General features: G+C 44.5%; 1 protein-coding gene and 1 non-coding gene across 7 annotated transcripts in view; one reads left to right on the plus strand and one right to left on the minus strand.

Moving 5' to 3' along the window:
* Nucleotides 1–19,858, minus strand: part of MYH10 (myosin heavy chain 10) — a 155,176-nt gene that overhangs the window by 26,217 nt on the left and 109,101 nt on the right. For all 6 annotated transcript variants that reach the window (XM_009251285.4, XM_054535393.2, XM_054535397.2 and 3 more), the window contains 10 exons: nucleotides 18,380–18,449; nucleotides 18,131–18,291; nucleotides 13,390–13,498; nucleotides 13,152–13,283; nucleotides 12,065–12,271; nucleotides 9,485–9,622; nucleotides 8,218–8,341; nucleotides 5,980–6,151; nucleotides 4,200–4,412; nucleotides 263–407 (listed from right to left, as the gene is read on the minus strand). In XM_009251285.4, coding sequence (XP_009249560.2) covers nucleotides 263–407; nucleotides 4,200–4,412; nucleotides 5,980–6,151; nucleotides 8,218–8,341; nucleotides 9,485–9,622; nucleotides 12,065–12,271; nucleotides 13,152–13,283; nucleotides 13,390–13,498; nucleotides 18,131–18,291; nucleotides 18,380–18,449 — 1,471 coding nt within the window. The remainder of the gene's footprint in view (nucleotides 1–262; nucleotides 408–4,199; nucleotides 4,413–5,979; nucleotides 6,152–8,217; nucleotides 8,342–9,484; nucleotides 9,623–12,064; nucleotides 12,272–13,151; nucleotides 13,284–13,389; nucleotides 13,499–18,130; nucleotides 18,292–18,379; nucleotides 18,450–19,858) is intronic.
* On the plus strand, nucleotides 10,761–10,822 carry LOC112129768 (U7 small nuclear RNA). The gene has a single exon (XR_002912121.1). It is a non-coding gene; the product is annotated as a U7 small nuclear RNA (small nuclear RNA).

The following is a 19,858-nucleotide window of genomic DNA, read 5'->3' on the forward strand; positions in this document are numbered from 1 at the left end:
GAGAGGAGACACTGGGGAGGACTATGTGGTGTGAGATGGCGGCTGGATCCATGCACTTGGTCTGGCTTTTCTTCCTAAGGAGACTGTGTGTTTTCAGAAAGCCGCTCCTGCCCTGGCAACTGGGTACCCAGCAGCCCACTCAGTGACGTACACAGGCTGGAGCCTAATCAATACATGACTGAACAGAACGGGCAGATAGGATGGGAGTGGCTCTGACGCGGGACTTTCTCCAGGCCACAGCACACGGCAGGGTCTCCCTTACCCGCTTGGCCTGTTCCAGCTGCTCTGAGAGCTCCTCCAGGGCTGTTGCGTGTCTTTGTCTCATATCCTGGATTTGGGCTTCATGGTTCTTAGTTTCCTCCTCAAGAGCCTTCTTCAGCTCTGCCACTTCTTGTTCACGTTTTGTACTAGAGAAGGACATTTTGAAAGAGAGATCAGAATTAGCTGACTGATTAAAAACACATTTTCTTTTTGAAAAAGTACTGTTTTTGTTTTAAATATTACATAAATTCCTTTAATAAATATTTGATGTGCTACTTCCAGTAGGCTGGCAGGTCTATTACTGTGATATCAGAAATCCTCCTAGAGAGCTGACTAGTGGTTCATGCCTGTAATCCCGGCAATTTGGGAGGCTAAGGTGGATCACTTGAGCCTGGGAGGTTGAGGCTACAATGAGCTATGATTGCGCCACTGCACGCCAGCCTGGGCGAGTGAGACCCTATCTTTAAAAAAAACAAAAACAAAAACAAAAAAACCAGTGCAACTTCCATGCCATGTCTGGCTTATCAAGACACAGGGTGACATCCCTAGGGGTCTTCAAATTGTTCTTGGCAGTCTGGTTTCACTGGAGGTCAGGAATTGGTTAACACAAGATGCCAAACTGCCTGCCATAGCCCCAACAGACTTGAATAAAACTGGAAAAAGGGAGTCTCCCAGAGATTTTCAGAAGTGAAGGGGTGGCAAAGGCCAAATGAATCAGGACGTTGCAGTGTAACAAAGCAAGACTCTTAGCGTTCATGTGAAGAAGCCGCAATCAACTAACATCCTCCCAAAACTCTACCAGGAAATGGCTTAAGGTTGGGGAGGAGGGCATTATCTTTTGGAGGGGCAGGAAAATTAAAAGGCAGCTCAGAGGGTTCAGAAAGGGTCTCTGATGTTTGATATGAGAACGCAGCAGGTCCATGGCCACAGAATTGGAATGTTCTGACATAAACTGTGCTTTTATCTAACCTGCACTTTACGGTATGACGATCTCATTAGCATTAAATATCTTTCCATGGCTTTCTAACATTTTTAAAATTGGCTGTAACAAATACAGGGTAACTTGAATAACCAGAGTTATTCACTGTCTAGAAGGGATCTTACTCCCCATGGCGAGTCCCTCTAAATTTGTTAATCTGAGCACCGTGTTTAAGCACGAGCTTGATGAAGACTGAAGCCAGTCAGGTAAACAGCGCTCCTGCTAAGACCTATATTAGCCCTGTTGAATTAGCTACAACCTCACACTAATCCTGAAGCACATCGCTAGCAAACTTGCTCTATACTTTATAACATGTCACAACTTAGAACAGTGATTCACACACTGATTCCCGTGTGGACACATTATCCCTCTCTTTACCTCTCTTTTCCTCTCTTCTCATGGAGTCACGAGATGCAGGGGCTGGCTGAGAGATCCCTGTGCCAAGAGAACAGGGCCTGGCAGCTGCCAGCTCCATGGTCGCATGTAGCCCAGCCAGAAGGAATCACTGAGGATTCTTTGTGGTCCAGCCTAGCTCAGCCCCAAGTTCCACTGGCTCAGCCAGAGGTCAAAGACGTGCTGGTCTGGTCCTGTCCTCTGCAAGGCTCCCATCGAGATTATTTGAGCTCACTCTAGCGGCCAGTGCTTCACTGATCAGACTCCAGGGAAATCTCTCCTACTAGCAGCACGTTGTCTTTTGGGAAAATAGTTGTGTGTGTGTGTGTGTGTGTTCCTCATCCCTACTTAAATCCAATGGTCAAAGGAAACCTTCACCTTCTCTTCTCCAGGCTGAACAACCAATTTCTTTTAGTTTTTCATCAAAAGTCCTTAAGAGAGTGAAAATGCCAGGGAGTCTGCAGAAGAGTATATGATTTACGGAGGACTGTTACTTTATACTAATCATGGGAAGAACCAGGGCCCAGGTGGGGTGGTTTGCATTCTCTAAGGGTCCTTAGCAAGAATGGAGGACACGTCTGAGCTGCAGGCAGAACAGAATCAGTGAATCAGTGAATCAGTGAATCATCAGTGAATCAGTGATGCTACAGCTGAGCATAGGCATGGTTTTAATAAATATGCGCATTTTTTTTTTTTGCAAGGGTTGGATGGAAAAATGATCAGAACCTTATTTTCTATTGCAGTCAAAAGCCCAGCTGGGACTGGAGAGTTCAGCCAAGTCTAGTTCAGTGGTTTCTAGATTTTAAAAAAGCAGATATGTCAAAGAGAAGTCCAGGACTTAAACTACTAAAAGCAGTTACTTTGCTGAAGTGGGGTAAGGGCCGGGCACGGTGGCTCATGCCTGTAATCCCAGCACTTTGGGAGGCCACGGCGGGCAGATCACCTGAGGTCGGGAGTTCGCGACCAGCCTGACCAACACGGAGAAACCCCATCTCTACTAAAAAATACAAAATTAGCCAGGCATTGTGGCGCATGCCTGTAATCCCAGCTACTCAGGAGGCTGAGACAGGAGAATTGTTTGAACCCAGGAGGCGGAGGTTGCAGTGAGCTGAGATCGCACCATCGCGCTCCGGCCTGGGCAACAAGAGCGAAACTCTGTCTCAAAAAAATACAAAATATAAAATAAAATAAAAAAGTGGGGTAGGAAGCCTCGAACCATGCCTGGCTCAGATGGGGTTTTTCCTTTCTCTGGGAAAAAGCTGAAGACAAAAACCAACCAACCTCTGTCCGGCTGCCGTAGCTGTACATATTCATGGCCAGGATCATGGCCAACATTCCAAGGCTCATCCCTCTGTTCTCCAGCACGGAGAGCCTCCACACCCACCATCTGACCTCAGTCTCGCTGCTCTATCGAGCTGGCCTGCCCTGTGGACACCATGATGTCATTTTTTCCATGACCAAGTGCCCAGGTTTCCAGCTGCTGGGTGGACCCAGCTGATGACATCCTTGTCCTCTGGGGAAACACACTGGTTTTCACCACAACCTGTTTCCCTCCTGGTTGCTCTGGGTCATTTTCTGCCTCTCTGGCCACACTTGCGTTCATAAACAATTCCCTCTCTCCTTCTTGCTTTATTCCAGGCCTCAGCAACTCCCCAGGGTGATGGGCTATTCTGTCCATCATTCACACCCTGAAAGAGCCAGCAGGTGTGTCTGCAGCCAGCCAAGGCGCAAAGGTTCCCTTCTGGCTGGGACTCCTGGGGTGGCCCTGAGGTACTTGGCAGTGTGAGTCTGGGAGGGAGCAGACGGCCTCTGCCAGGACAGCAAGCTGGCACACCCCCCACACTGCTCTCCACAGTGACGACATCTGTGAGTCTGTGGGAGCCGCAGGCCAGCACCTCCGGGCCTGCGTACCGGCTCACTGCTAAGGCTCTCCTGTGACTCGTGGGCTGCCACACTGCAGCTTTCTACCCGGGAGCCTTCTCTGGCCATGGTCACCTATGCTTGTCACCTTTTTCATGCCCGCCCCGGCTGCTGGCTCATGATGCTGCACATGCCTCTGCACACTGCACACTCTGTCCCAGTGCCTGCACCAGCCTTCTTCTCACCTTGTGAAGGCACCCTTCCCTTTTCAGCTGGTTACCTACACCATCCACACCACCTGGCACTGCCAGCATATGTGCCTGGCCTCCTGGGTATCTCCTCCTATTCCTGTGTTTACCTTTCTCCCTCTGGTCCTATCTATCTAAATCTCTTTTCACTGCTCCTGACTCTGTGTAGTTGTCACTGTCTCTCCCTAGACATCCATCACTGACCACAGCTTTTCTGATCACATGCATCTCACTCTGTGTCCCTCAGTCTGCTGGTTTACCCGCCCACTCCTGCACAGGTATTTCTACCCATAGACTGGTCTGTTTCTAACCATTACCATTTAATCACCGTTCCACCTGCCATCACGAGGAAAAGCACACACCACCTCCCAAAGACAGCAAGCACACCAGGCATTTCTGCGTGGGCTCGGTGGAGAGGTCGGCGGGCACCCGGGCCCTGCTTCCTCTCCCACACTCACCGTAGTTCCTGCTGGGCTGCTGTGGTGTCCAGCGTGTCCTCCAGCTCTGTTTTCAGAGCTTCCAGTTCCTCACTCAAGTCCCTTTTCTGCTTTTCGGCCTTATTCCGTGAAGCCTTCTCGGATTCAAAGTCTTCCTGAAGTTCAGCAATTTGGGCTTGTAGCTCTCGCACAACTTTAAGGGCATTGTTCTTATGGAGTGTTTCATCGTCACCTCTGTTAAAACACCCAGGAACAAGAGGCACTCAGAGATGGCACCCGGATGGCCTGCTTCTCAGGCGAGCCCCAGCCCCTGAGCACCTCTCCACAAGGAGACCCCAGTCCCACATCCCTCCTCCTGGGGCCTGAGGCTGGTGCAGATGCTCAGCACCTGCTAGGGCAGGAGGAGGTTCTCAGCTAGAGGACTTGCTGAAGGCCCCAAAGCTAATGGTGGCAGAGCCAGAACTAGATTCCAGCCCAGCCCCCTTTCCAAACGACCATGCTTCTCCATTAAAAGGTAGGACACTCTTACTTTAGCCCTTAGAATATGAAAACATTTTCTCTGAAGTCAAAGGCTGTTATAGTTAAAAATCTGCTTCTAACTATGAAGGAGTGACTTCCTCATCATCACACCGGAACCCAGCCAAACCAGGGATGCTCAAAGAACACACCGGAACCTAGCCAAACCAGGGATGCTCAAAGAACACACCAGAACCCAGCCAAACCAGGGATGCTCAGAGAACACACCGGAACCCAGGCAAACCAGGGATGCTCAGAGAACACACCGGAACCCAGCCAAACCAGGGATGCTCAGAGAACACAGTGGAAGAAAGAGGCTCTCATCCTCACACCCTCCAGGTGCCTCTCTTCCATAGGGCATCTTTTTGTTTATGTCTGTGGTTTAAAATGTTGGAAGATTTTTCTTATTGGGAATAGTTGGGATGTTTGAGGTAAGGGAGATTTTTCTTGTAAGATTTTGATTGTAACACATTATAAACTCCAAGTATTATAACCATGTAGCCAAATAGTTATTCTTTATAAAGAAATGAAACATTAGACATATATTTATTACATCTGATTTGCATTCTACACTGAATGGTTTAGAACTGATTATTGAATCATGCTCTCAGTGGAGAAATATAATTTCTGAAAAGTGATTTCCCTTCAAGTTCTAAAACATACTACAGGTGGGGCGTGGTGGCTCACGCCTGTAATCCCAGCACTTTGGGAGGCCAAGTCAGGTGGATCACTTGGGGTCAGGAGTTTGGGACCAGCCTGACCAACATGGTGGAACCCATCTCTACTAAAAATACAAAAATTAGCCAGTGTGGTGGTGCACACGTGTAATCCCAGCTAGTCGGGAGGCTGAGGCATGAGAATTGATTGAACCCAGGAAGTGGAGTTTGCAGTGAGCCGAGATTGCACCGCTGCACTCCAGCGTGGGTGACAGAAGTGAGACTCCATTCAAAAAAAAAAAAGTAAATAAAACATACTACAGTTAATCTGTAATGTACAGAGACCAAAACATTTGTTATAGTGGAATCATTTGTTCTGGTGTGAATTTCCAAGGGTTTCATAGTATAATTTGTCATTTTAAAGTATAAATACTGAGATGGTTTATGAGACTTTCTTGCTGCCCTGACACAAATTCTGTACGCTTGGGCTTTTCACTTTCTCAGGTCACACCAAACAGCAAGTAAACCCCATCTCACTCTCCCAGGGTTTTTGGATGCTCCCGAACATAACAGTCTGCTGAAACTCAGCCCCATGGGCTCCCGTGCAGTGCAGCTGCAGGGCCGCAGACCTGGCCAGCGCGCCCTGCAGCTCCTCCTCCTTCTTAGCCAGCTGCAGCTTGAGCTCGTCAATCTGCGCCTGCAGCTCAGCGATCTGGTCCTGCAAGTCGGTTGTCTCCCCGTCGAGTTTTCTTTTGGCCTTTTCCAGTTCCTGACGAGTCTTTTCTTCCTTCTTTAAGCGTTCTTTAAGGCAAGACATAAGAAGCTCTTCAACACACCGAGTGACTCACCACAGGAATAAACTAAAATACAGACTGATCCAAGTTGAAAATAAGCCATTTTATTCAAAAGCATGTCACTGCCCTGATGACATGGTCATGCCCTGATGTCAACTGCTCAGTCATTTCAAACCCACCGAGATCTGGAGGGGAGATAAATTAATGTGGGGAGGGAATTTTAAGGAAGAAGTTGAGTGTCCTAAGAATGTCCTTTCATGGGAAGTGAGACCACACTGTGAGAGCCGAAGGGACCTGGAATCCTCTCATGTCAAACCCATCGCTATGCCCAGGTTTGCAAAGTGGCTCAGCAGGTGCTGGGGCAGCAGTCGTAGCTGCCTGTCACCCCATTCCCTTTTCCATGGGAACCCCTGTTCTGAACCAAGAAAACTGCCGTCTTCGAGTACTGGGAGAGAGGAGACGGAAGAATGGGCAGAGAGGGCCAGGCCTCTTTTCCACCGTCCCCTCTAAAATTCTGCAGCGATCTCTCAGTTAGCCCTAGTGATCTATTTCACCGAATGATTTATTTCCTCGCAACGACCTGTATGTCTTTGTGTTCCCCACCAGGAACCAACTTGCTGAGAGTATGAGACCGAGTGTCACAGACTGATCAAACAGGTGAGTAAAAAAGCACATGTGCTTATGGGTACTTCCTCAGCCGAAGAACCATATACTAGTACAAATGGTTTATGAAAGTAATTTCATACTGACATTCCCTCTTTTGTTTATACTAAAACAAACAAAACCCCAAATATTTTAAAAAGCCAACCCCGTCATCTTCCTATTATAAGCGCACACATTAAGAAAGAGTGGGCACCTGCCTGCAGGCGCCTGCACAGAGCTCCCTCCCCCTGGTGATGGTACCAGTCTCTAGCTGCTCGTTCCAACTCCCATCCTCTTTTCTTATTTCTTTTGCAGAAGCTGTAATGTCCTAGGATTTCCTGATATTACACTGTGGCTTGGCCCTCAGCAGTGTCTTCTCTGTATCTGCCAGCTTTTACGTCACTGGCCAGTCCCTTTGTGAGGTAAAATCTGGGCACTTTAATGCAGCTTTAGATTAAACACAATGGTCTGTAGGACCCAAACAATTTAACCCCAACCATGCCCACCAAAGGGCAGTATCTTTTACCACAGTACCAAAGTTAAAAAAAGGAAAACCAGGCCTGGCGCTGTGGCTCACGTCTGTAATCCCAGCACTTTGGGAGGCCGAGGTGGGTGGATCACCTAAAGTCAGGAGTTTGAGACCAGCCTGACCAACATGGTGAAACACTATCTCTACTAAAAATACAAAATTAGCCAGGTGTGGTGGCGCATGCCTGTAATCCCAGCTACTTGGGAGGCTGAGGCAAGAGAATTGCTTGAGGCCGGGAGGTAGAGGTTGCAGTGAGCCAAGATTGCGCCACTGCACTCCAGCCTGGGCAACAAGGGCGAAACTCCGTCTTAAAAAAAAAGAAAAAGGAAAACCATTTTATCATCATTTCAAGGCAACACAAAATAATCTTAAGAGCCCTTTTTATTATTTTGTAAAGACAGGGTCTCACTGTGTTACCCAGGCTGTAGTGCGGTGGCAGGATCATAGCTCACTACAGTGAGGTCCTGGGCGCAAGCAATTCTGCTGCCTCTGTCACCCAGGCTGGAGTGCAGTGGCACGATCACAGCTCACTCTGGTGAGTACCTGGGCACAAGCAATCGTGTTGCCTCAGCTTTCAAGTAGCTGGGACTATAGATGCGCACCACTACGCCAGGCTAATTTGTAAATTTTTTGTAGAGATGGGGTCTCACTATGCTGCCCAGACTGGTCTTAAACTCCTGGCCTCATGAGATCCTCCTACCTCAGCCTCCCGAAGTGCTAGGATTACAGGCCTGAGACAGCGTGCCCGGCCAAGGGACCTATTTTAATAAGTCAACCCAAACTGAAGGTCCTTATTGTTAGTAACCATCAAGTATATTTTTTATTTTTGCATGTTCTGATTACAGTAAAAGCCAAACACTCACATATCCTAGTCCTCGATTTCTCTAGCCCCAAACACTAACCTTCTAAATCTGAGATCATCACTTCTTGCTTATTCCTGATTTTGGCCAAGTTTTTCGCCTTTTCTTCCTCTTCAGCCAGCTGAGAGGAACACTCAGCAATGCGATCTTCCATGAGTTTCTTTTCCTGGACAGGAAAAACTGACTGCTTCAGAAAAGCCATTCAAAATGACCACTTGGGTTCTGTATTCCTCATAAAGGTCAACTGTCTTTGACTCGAGAGAAAACAAGTACTATCGGCACTGCCTCCCCCAGCAGACTGTACACAGTCACATGCTGCAGAACAATGTTTTGGACAGTGATGAACCTGATACACGACAGTGGTCTCCTAAGATGATCATGGAGCTGAAAACTTCATCAAGAGCTGTTATAACACCACAGTGCAATTACTCTATTTTTAAAATAAATGTACTGCAGCCTCAGTGTGCCATGTTGATAAAGTCTGCAGTCATGTACAGCAATGTCCTAGGCCTTCACATTCACTCAGCGCTCACTCACTGACTCACCCCTCACCCAGAGCAGCTTCCAGTCCTGCAAGCGCCATTCATGGTTGAGTGCCCAATAGAGGTGTGCCATTTTTAATCTTTTCTACCATTTTTACCGTACCTTTTTAATATTTTTACTGGACTTTTGTTTGGATATGTTTAGATACACAAGTACTTATTAGCACTGTGTTTCCAACTGCCTACAGTATTCAGGACAGTAACATGCTGTACAAGTGTGTGGCCTAGAAGCAATCAGCCCACCGTCTAGTCTAGGTGTATAGCAGGCTCTACCATCTAGTTTGTGTCAATACACTCTATGATGTTTGTACGAGGATAAAATAACTTCACAATGCATTTCCCAGAATGTGTCCTCATCGTTAAACAACACACGACTGTACTCCAAAAGGGCAGGAAGGCTTCCACGTCTTGGTGCCCACCCTGGGAGCTTGGCCCAGCTGCCTGGTATTCAGAGTCCCACAGCCAATGGTAGATGAATTAATGCTTGCACAGATGGAGACAAGTCATCATTGAGTGACAATTATGCACAAAATGTACACATTAAAAGTCTAAAAGATTATCAGATGTTTGATAAGGTTTAAACAATTCAATGGTACCTGTATCTTTAGAAATCTATACAAGTAGAGACTTACAGAGAAAATTCAGTAAATGAACCTAAAATCTTGAGAAATTTCTGTTTGAGGTCACTTTTAATGAGTGTATCAACATAATATTATATAAATATTTTCCGTAACTAAAATCAGCTTTTTGTGGGAACAGTCTCTTACTTTGATAAACTTGGAATTTTGGTCCTCAAGAAGCAGAATCTCCTCTTCCATCTTCTTGATCTTGGCCTCTGCTGTCACCTTTTCCAGCTGCAGCTTTTGCCGAGCCCCTTCCTCCTCGTCCAGCTGCTCTTCTAGGTCCTTGTGAAGAACACAGAGTCAGTCTCGCCACTTTCTCGAGATTTGACCACACATTCATTGTGCACAGGAATGCATTACAATGAGATACTAATTTTTTTTTTTTTTTGAGACAGAGTCTCGCTCTGTTGCCCAGGCTGAAGTGCAGTGGCACCACCTTGGCTCGCTGCAACCTCCACCTCCTGGGTTCACGCCATTCTCCTGCCTCAGCCTCCCGAGTAGCTGGGACTACAGGCGCCCGCCACCACAACTGGCTAATTTTTTGATTTTTTTTTTTGGTAGAGATGGGGTTTCACCATGTTAGCCAGGATGGTCTTGATCTCCTGACCTCATGATCCATCCGCCTCAGCCTAGATACTAATTTTTGATTCTCAAAATGCCAAAGATATTTAAAAAAATATGAAATGCAGTTATGTGAAATAGACATTTGTATCTGCTACAGGCTAAAGTACAAACTGGGTCAATCCTTCTAGAAGCCAACATGGCAAAACGTAGCTTTGAAAATGAGCCTTTCCTTTCAACCAGCAATTTCAGGAAATTGTCACAGATGCGATTTATATAAAAAGACATACAGTGATAAGTTATTTATAATATTGAGTAACTATGAACGTGCTACAAAAAGGTCTTGGTAATTAAATGTTGGCACATTTGTTAAATGGAATAATATATAGTAATTAAAATTCACATTTTGGAATAATAGCAACACAGGCAAACATGAATAATGTAGTAGCACTCATCAAATGTGTATTTAATTTAGCTGAATCCAACTATATACATGTTCGGCCAAAGAGGAGAGAAAGAGAACATGAAAACAACAATTTAAGTAGTACAGGTCGTGAGAAATGAGCTGTGTCAGTTCAAATGTACCTTTCACAACAGAAGCACCTCATCAAACTGGGCGGGAGTATGGAGTTTACATGTATTTTTTATTAGAACGTGCAGATCTTTATAATCTACATTACTGTTTATGATAAACATGCTATTATACAGGATCACAGATAGATTACCCCATTTTATATGAGGTGATTATTGCACACTACATGCCTGTATCAAAATATCTCATGTACCCCATATATATATATATATACACATATACACACACACACTTAATATATACGCATAAAAATTAAAATTAAAAACAAAGTGTTACAGCTCTTTTAGAATTTGTCTAGCAGGCTTTCTGGTTTCTGGTGGAAAGCTCCCACCCCCTCCAAAGGAAAAAAAAAAAAAAAAACCCAGGCCGGGCGCGGTGGCTCACACCTGTAATCCTAGCACTTTGGGAAGCTGAGATGGGTGGATCACCTGAGGTCAAGAGTTTGAGACCAGCCTGGCCAACATGGTGAAACCCTGTCTCTACTAAAAATACAAAAATTAGCTGGGCGTGGTAGCAGGCGCCTGTAATCCCAGCTACTGGGGAGGCTGTGGCAGGGGAATCACTTGAACCCAGGAGGTGGAGGTTGCAGTGAGCCGAGATTGCGCCATTGCACTCCAGCTGGGCAACAAAGTGAGACTCCATCTCAAAAACAAAACAAAAAAACAAAAACAAAAAACTCCCAAAAAAACCAAAACTAGGGTTGCACAAATCAACACATGGCCAACTTAAGGAAATGTTCAAGAGTAACTTTGGCTAAATAATTTACTAATTGTTAATTTTAGAATGAAACCCTTGCAAAAAATGAGTGTTTTATTGTAAACATTTCAAACACACATATAAGCACACAGACCAGCATAATGAGCCCCACACAGAAGCATCACCCTGACCTTAACAAGCATCAACTCATGGTCAATTCCATTTCATGTGTGTCTCCACCTGCTCCCTTCTGCCCCTGGGTTATTTTGAAGCAAATCCCAGACATTATATTTCACTTGTAAAATCTTCAGGCTGTACCTCTAAAATATAAAGACCATTTAAAAAGCACATTTGTCTGTTTCAATCAGAATCCAAAAATTGTGCCTCATGAGTACACCCTGTATTTCAAAAAGAAAGTTAAGTACCAGGGAAGGGCTAATTTTTAAAAATTCTCATTCTGACTGTTGGCCACCTCCTATGTCAGTGCTGAGCGTTTCTTATTAGCCAAACCACGTAGTAGATGTCTATCTAATGAATGGAGTGAGCAACAGAATCACTGACAACATGAAGAACAAGTTAGGCCTTCTACAGAATGCTAGATCCTGGGAGGTTTGCAACTGAATCTCTTTGCAAACTGTAAGATGCCACTTAGAACATAAAAAAGATTCCTATTCAAAATGACAAATCTGTGTTCAAAGAAACTCTATTATAGGTGTGTTTCAAATGATGGTCATCTTTCTAAGGGTGGCTTCTCATAACCCAGAACCCTTTTGCTTCTCTGTGGACTTAAGAATCCAAACACATAACTTCTGTTTATTCCACAGATCCACTTGAAAATCCAAAATATGCTTCTAAGTAAAAATTATTATACATACCTGAATATGTGCTTGCATTTTTTTCTTTTCATTTTGGAGGATTTGGTTTCTTTCTTCTTCTTCTTCAACCCTAGACTCCAAGTCATGTAGAATCTCTTCTAATTCCTGCTTTTTAGCAGCAAGTCTTGCCCTCATCTCTTCTGCTTCAGCGAAGAGCTCAGTCTCTGCTTGTAGTTGTTCTGCAAGGATATTCTTCTCTTCTAAAAGCTGCAATCACAATAAAGTATCTGTGATTTGCCCCTATTACATACGTACACAGTATATATTCACTGTGATTTCAATGGTCAATGCACATCAAAGAAACTGGGAGATAAAAATATATAACATCACGGGAAGAACATTCAAATACGTTTTTGTCTATAGCAAAATAAGCGAGATGAAAATATTTTGGTTGTTCCTGTTGTCTCAAGTTACTGTGAATAATACATATTAAATTCATTATAGTTCATCTATGAAGGTAATTTACAAGGGACAGATAAATAGGAGAGTGAAAATATTATTCAAATGCCATAAAGTTCATGGTGATTACTAATGCCTGTTTGGTAGTAAGTGATATCCCTGGCCTTTATTGTTAATATTTTTGGCCTTGAACACTATAATTCTATTATTGCCACAACAAACATCTCCTGAGCCTCAGCTTTGTCCATGAAGAAAACTTCCCAGAAGAGGGACACACATTCAAGACCACTGCTGCTAGAGAAGTACAGGTGGTGACCTCTACTCAAGCATCTCGTCCTTTTGACTATTTTTCTATTTCCCCTCATAAACAGACACAGGAAGGTGACAGTACTGGGAGCCTCATCAAAACAGGTGTTAAGTACATGCTTGACAGCAAGCATAACAAAAGCAAAGATGCAAGAGGTAAGGTTGATTTTAACTTCTACAAATCTAAAATGCAAGGCAGAATGTATCTGTTAACTCTATCGGCAAAATGTATACAATTTGGAAATGAGTGAAAAGGCCTCACATAAAATAAGATGATATGGTGGGTATAGCTATTCATAATGAAATGTGTGGGGGTTGCTATCAGTGCAAGATCTTGTAGGGATTCAGGGCCAAGTGTGAGTTACAAGGTCACTGCACACACCTGCTGGTGCTTCCGCTCCATCTCCTCCAGCTCTCCTTCCACCTTCGTCTGCTTCTCCTTCACCTTCAACAGCTCTTCATCTTTGGCCTGAAGTTCTTCCTCCTGGCGAGTCACTTGTAGAAGCGGCTTCACCTATGACAAAATTAAGCAGTTTCTCATTCCAGCTCTTTCCTATGGGGTTTTCCTGATCAGACTCTGCTATTTGAAAGGGATCTGGAAAGAAGTGACCCAAGCTCACCTTTGTGAAGACTCGCCACCACTGCCAGTGCCGTAATTTCAGGTATGCGGCACAGTTCCGCTGCAAGACCTTTAAGGCACTTAGTTGCTGCTGCTTCTTGGCAAAGGCCCTGAAGAACAATAAGAAAAACTTATGATGTAAAGAAAAAAGTGCTTGAATGGCTGTTGTCATAAGAAGCCTTTCTAAAGGCCCGTGTTCTTCTTTGTGTAGGATAGGGAATGGATGCATCAATTAAGTCCTGGGTGAAATGCACAAGGAAGCCGTTCTGGCCGCTCGAAGCCACACTGGCTTGTTGGCCTGATCAGCCCCCCTCAGGCCCCTGGCACCAGTTCCTGCACTGACTTTCTTCACAGAGTCTGCCCTGCACATTCTCCTGCTGCCACTCAGCCATATACCCACACTGCGCACACTAAGAAACCGATTTTCCTGAGGCAATGAAGACTGTAGACAGAAGGGCCCGTTTTCTCTGTGCTGCTGCTCTTTATCGTGCCTTTAGGAGCTACTCTCTTGTTTTCCTTTTGATATGTCACAGAAGAAACATTTCTCCCCAACCCCCAAGGTAATTTTTCTCCTCCTTCCCTCCACTTTGTCGCAATGGAGCGCAGCACTCAAAAGCTACAATGGGGTTGTCAATGTCTCTCATTTACAGCCCGGCCTCCTCCAGGGCCTGGAGATGACTCTAGATCTGTGGAGCCCTCACCTCCTCATGACCATACCTGGGCTTCCCACTACACCCTACCACCTCCTCAGCCCCACAGCAGGGTCTGAGACCCAGTTCCCATTTGCCTTCACTCTGCTATTTTCAATTTCTCACTCTCCTTCAGGAACACAGAAACCCTCAACCCCCTCCTGCCAAAAACAACCCCCAGGCCCAGATGAAGCTCATTACCACCTTGCGGTTCCTTCGACAGACGACTGACATTTTTCTACTCCTTATGAAACTCTCAGGGTCCACAGGCAAACGTTCCTATTACTGACTTTCCGGCTTCCAGCAGTTGGCTTTCTACCCCACCGCGCTACCAAAGCTGCATTTTAGATCTTGACAAAGGACTCCCAGACTCAGAACTCAGCAGCTTTTCCTCAGCCAAATCCAAGTGCCTGGCGCACTGCACTCCTCTGGGGACTATCCACTACTGGACATCTCATCCCTGGATTCCAGAGCACCAGAACGGCCTCCGAGTCTCCTAGGCTCCACTAACAGTGCTGATGCTCCACTCCGACAGTCCACTCACGTGGCTGCGCTCCCACCTACACTCTGAGTTCCTCAGGAGCAGGGATCATGGCCCAGGCATTTTTGTTGGCACAACCAAGTGACCGACAGACTCCAGGCCTCCTGAGGATGTGTTTGTTGAGTAAATTAACTGGGTATTTCCTATAAATAATCTGTAATTGTTTCTCTGGGGTCCTTTTATAACGGCTTGCAGGAGTAGCTATAGGACTCTCCTGGGAAAGAGAAGCAATTGAAGGCGATGGAAGAAATAAGAAAAACATTTCAAATTATTCATTCACTCCAGCAAACAGTGGTATCAGGAGAGGGAGTGTCTTAAGAAAAGACAGACAGTTGCTGTTTTAGAGCAGAAATTACCTACCTGTCACATTTCCTTGCAAGAATCCCACAACTGCCATACTGCCAACGAATTCCTCCTTGCTGGTTAGAATTTTCCCTGAGCCCACTGCTTCATAACTGTTTTTATTCTTGCTGCTTACAAAACCTTCTAACTTATTCCTACCAGCCAAAAAGAATTAGCCAAGTTTTTTTTTTTTTTTTTTTTTTTTTTGAGACAGAGTAACTCTGTCGCCCAGGCTGGAGTGCAGTGGTGCAATCTTGGCTCACTGCAACCTCTGCCTCTTGGGCTGAAGCGATTCTCGTGCCTCAGCCTCCCGAGAAGCTGGGACTACAGGTGTGCACCACCATGCCTTGCTAATTTTTTGTATTTTTAGCAGAGACAGGGTTTCGCCATGTTGGCCAGGCTGGTCTTGAACTCCTGACCTCAAGTGATCCCCCCGCCTCAGCCTCCACAAGTGCTGGAATTACAGCTGTGAGCCACCGTGCCTGGCCGGGATTGGCCAAGTCTTAATTCCAAGAGTTTCTACTACAAAAACAAAAGTTTCAAAAATGACTTTTGAATCTATTAAGCATCCACCTTCCAATTCTCGCAATCGCCTTCAGGAATGCATACAAATTCACCCAATCTTCTTATTAAAAACTACAGCCCTACTTGCTTCTTTGGCCCTCTGGGAGATAAAACTGTCAAATGATGAGTCAAAAACATGCTGGGCACTTTGTTTAGTGGAATGAGGCAGCTGGTTTCCTTCTCCGTAGTGGTGGGCTGATTTCTATTACACCTGTGTGTCAGGCACTGTCCTCCAGGTTTTCATGAGGGAGCTGTGACATCAGCCTATCTCCGAGTGTTTGGAAAGTGGACTTTGAAAGTGTTCAAAATCACTTTAGCTCCTTCCCTCTTTTTATCCTTATCCCAATGTCCTCCAGGGTGCTTCAAGCTCAAGTTCACGGATTTCTGTAAAGATACCTATTTTTTTGACTATTGTAAGCACTATTCTACCTTTTTCCACATACAATCTGGTTCTTTTGAATAGGTTATCTTCTTTTTTTGATGTATCCTAATTTTAAGTTCCAGCCTACCATATGCATAGTGGGACTAAAATATTTAGGGGCAGGGGCTGCAAAGGCAAAGGCATGCTGGCTTACATATACGATTACATGGATTTGTTAGCTTTAAGTCCTTAAGATGAAATAATGCAAATGAAATATCTTTTGTTTTTAACTTTCTATCTTGAAAATTTTGCAAGGAAGGTTTCGATCAATGAAAAAGCTGCACAAAGTATATCTATATACTTCGTTTCCTGCACTTTTGATAGTTGTAGCATGTTTCTGGCAGGTGTCAAGTTTTTTGCTAACGCTATGAAGTTAGCCTGGCACCTGCCATTGCTCACTCCTTATGCTATGTTAGACATTCTGCAGTTCAGTGGATACAGTGAGGTCTTTGCTATCAACGGGTTCACTTTATTATTTATATAGTATCTAAACATTTGTATATAAAAACCCGGCCGGGCGCGGTAGCTCACGCCTATAATCCCAGCACTTTGGGAGGCTGAGGTGGGTGGATCACGAGGTCAGGAGATTGAGACCATCCTGACCAACACGGTGAAACCCTGTCTCTACTAAAAAAAAAATACAAAAAATTAGCCAGGCGTGGTGGCGAGCGCCTGTAGTCCCAGCTACTCAGGAGGCTGAGGGAGGAGAATGGCATGAACCCGGGAGGTGGAGCTTGCAGTGAGCCGAGATCACACCACTGCCCTCCAGCCTGGGCGAGAGAGCAAGACTCTGTCTCAAAAAAAATAAAATAAAATAAAAACCCAAGTTTTTTACTCCTTTTTGCCAAATGTTTCTTAGTATCAACCCGAAGATATCATCTATTTGTCTTCAATTTTCCATGCTACTCTTTTTACTCTGTATTCTATTTTATAGGCAAAAATCCACAAGTATTGCCTTTACCTTCTTCTGTTTAAAACCCTCTTGACCACTGTCTGGGCAAGCAGACTGCCCAGGAACCAGAGCTGTTTTCCAACCCACACGTAGAGGACATTATTGCAGAGTGCTGACTTCCAGTCCAGGTGTTCAGATTCTGTTTGCTCAAAACTGTCTGGATGGCAAACTATTCAACCTCTCTCAACTTCTCTCACTCCGAAACCCGAAGTGTTCAGTAGAAAGAAATAAATACCAGTATGACCTTCTAAATCCAAATCAGTTCTAAGTCCTTTGAATTCTATCTCAAATTTAACAACTTTTCTCTCATTCTCCAACACCACCTTCTTGGGTCCAGGCACCATCATCTTCTACCCAAATCACTAAAACAGCTTCCCAACTGGCCCTCCCAATTCTACTCTTGGCCCATCTCAACGGATTCTGCACACCACAGCCAGGCGGCCTTGACAGTATAGATTCCCCGTCACTGCACTCCTAACCCCTGTCCAGCATCTGATTCTCAAGCCTCTTCTCTCACCTTGCTCCCTCTCACCCATCCTGCTCCAGCCACACTGGACTCTGTCACCTTCTCAAATGCTGCCAGACTCTTGCCAGGATGCTGCTGTAGTTCCCTTACTGAAAAGCTTCTCTCTCCTCCCTTCACAGGGCCAGCCTTCTTACCCTTGAGGTTTCAGCCTCAGAGAAGCATTCTCTGAGGACTTGAGCTGAAGCAGGACCCCAAACCCCTTGGCCCCTTGTGTGTGTGGGTGTTTGAGATAGGGTCTCACTTTGTCACCCAGGCTGGCATGCAGTGGTGCCATCTTGGCCTATTGCAGCCTTGACCTCCCCGGTTCAAGAGATCCTCCTGCCTCAGCTCCCCCAGGTAGCTGGGACTACAGGCGCACACTACCAAGCCTGGCTAATTTTTGTATTTTTAGTAGAGATGGGGTTTTGCCATGTTGCCCTGGCTGGTCTCGAACTCCTGAGCTCAAGTGATCTGCCCACTTCAGCCTCCAAAAGTGCTGGGATTACAGGCTTGAACCACCATGCCCAGCCTCCTTGTGTGTTTTCGTATTGCAACATCCCATTACTTAGAATGTTCATGTATTTACCTGACTATCTCTGCCACTATAAAGCAATTTCCATAAGGACAGACTATGTCTCACACACTCTTGCATCCCCAGGCCAAAACGCAACGCTTATTTAGCACAAGCACATCCTCAGTGAACGATTAATTTGTGAATACCCACTTACTTTCTGGCTAGGTAACCTCTGCAAACGGCCTGGAAGAAGATAATGATATCGGTGATTTTTAAATCTCTTTCTTCCTCTAAGTGTGCCAGAACTCCAGCTCTGAAAAATATCTTGCTCTGTCCAATTCTGTACAAGTTTGGGTCCAATTCTAAAGCCCGGATCTAAGAGAGAAAGAGTTCATTTACTTTTTTTAACTACAAGAAAGATTAGATTAAATCTACAAACCAGAAAAAATCAAGAAAACCTTACCATTCGTTCACAGGCCTGTTTGCCATCCATAAAACCTTTAGGAATAGCATTTGGAGTTAGGATCTCATATCTGTAAGAAAATATTCCAAGAAGTATTTTGTAGAAATTTGTGAACAATGTATATCTACTAACTGTGCGTTTTGCTCTAAGAGGCAATAAAATGTTGGGTAATACATGTTAAATTAAGCGTCAAGAAATGAACTGGTGATAATCTGATGTTTTCCGTAGATCGACTTTCTATTTCTCATAAGTAAAAATGAGGTTAGTTCTTTCAGGTCAAAAAGTAGGTTTAGGAGGTTGTGGCAGAGAAAAATCAAAAGCATGGTGTTTTAGAAACCTTTCATTTTTCTTCATTTCCCATAAAATGTTCATATCCTCAAGATGCAAAAGAGAATCTGGCTTTCTGTACTTTAAGTCACTGTCAATTTGTAGCATTTATTAGATAACAGGAAGGGCTGTAAGAGCTGTGTTCATAGGCTTCTATTCAGAACATCAGAAAATATCAGGGTGACATGTGACATGACATTGGTCTGGGTGTATACACGTACATGTGTTCACTGAGCTGCACATTTAAAATCTGTGTACCTCACTGTATACAGGCTATACCTTAATCAGAAAAATAAAAGATACCGGCTATATTAAAGGAGGAATCCTGGCTACATCAATCAACTTTGTATCTTGGATGCCAATTATACTCCCTTTTTCTCCTAACAATAAAAAATGAAAATCTACCAGACTTCATCATACAATGGGATCAGAATGATGGCTTTCCTGAAGACACACATGGACTGGAAAAGCTTCTCAAGGTGATTCTATCTGGTACAGTGGGAGAAAGGGCACAAAGACCATTCTTTGACCTGGCAGCACCATTTATTTCATGGAACAGCAAATGGTGTCATACTTTGAAATCTGATTTCCAGAAAAAAGAAGAAAAAAAGCAAACTAAATGTAACTATTCAAGAAAATTACCAAATAAAAGTTAAAAATAACTCTCATCATATGTTTGTATCCATTTCCACTGCAAGTTGACAGATCTTTTCCCTTTTGTTTTTTCTTAATCCTTTTCTATCTACTCCTTTCCCTATGTTAGCTAAAAGACTGTAATTGCACGCATGTGTGTGCACATGTACACACATACATTGGAAAAAAATACATATACATACACACACACATACAGATATATTCATTGAGAAAAGATGGAAAGAAGTACCCCAGCATGTTTTTAGGAATCACTCCTCGATGATTTTTATTTACTTTTTTACTTCTCTTGTATTTTCCAATTTTCCTAAAAGGAACATACATTACTCATCTATTTAAAAAACCAATTTTAAAAATAATTATGTTTGTACTGTAATCCCAGCACTTTGGGAGGCCGAGGCGGGATCACGAGGTCAGGAGATCGAGACCATCCTGGCTAGCTCAGTGAAACCCCGTCTCTACTAAAAATACAAAAAATTAGCCGGGCATGGTGGCACGTGC

The sequence above is a fragment of the Pongo abelii genome, chromosome 19 (assembly GCF_028885655.2).
Source record: "Pongo abelii isolate AG06213 chromosome 19, NHGRI_mPonAbe1-v2.0_pri, whole genome shotgun sequence".
Lineage (NCBI taxonomy): Eukaryota > Metazoa > Chordata > Mammalia > Primates > Hominidae > Pongo > Pongo abelii.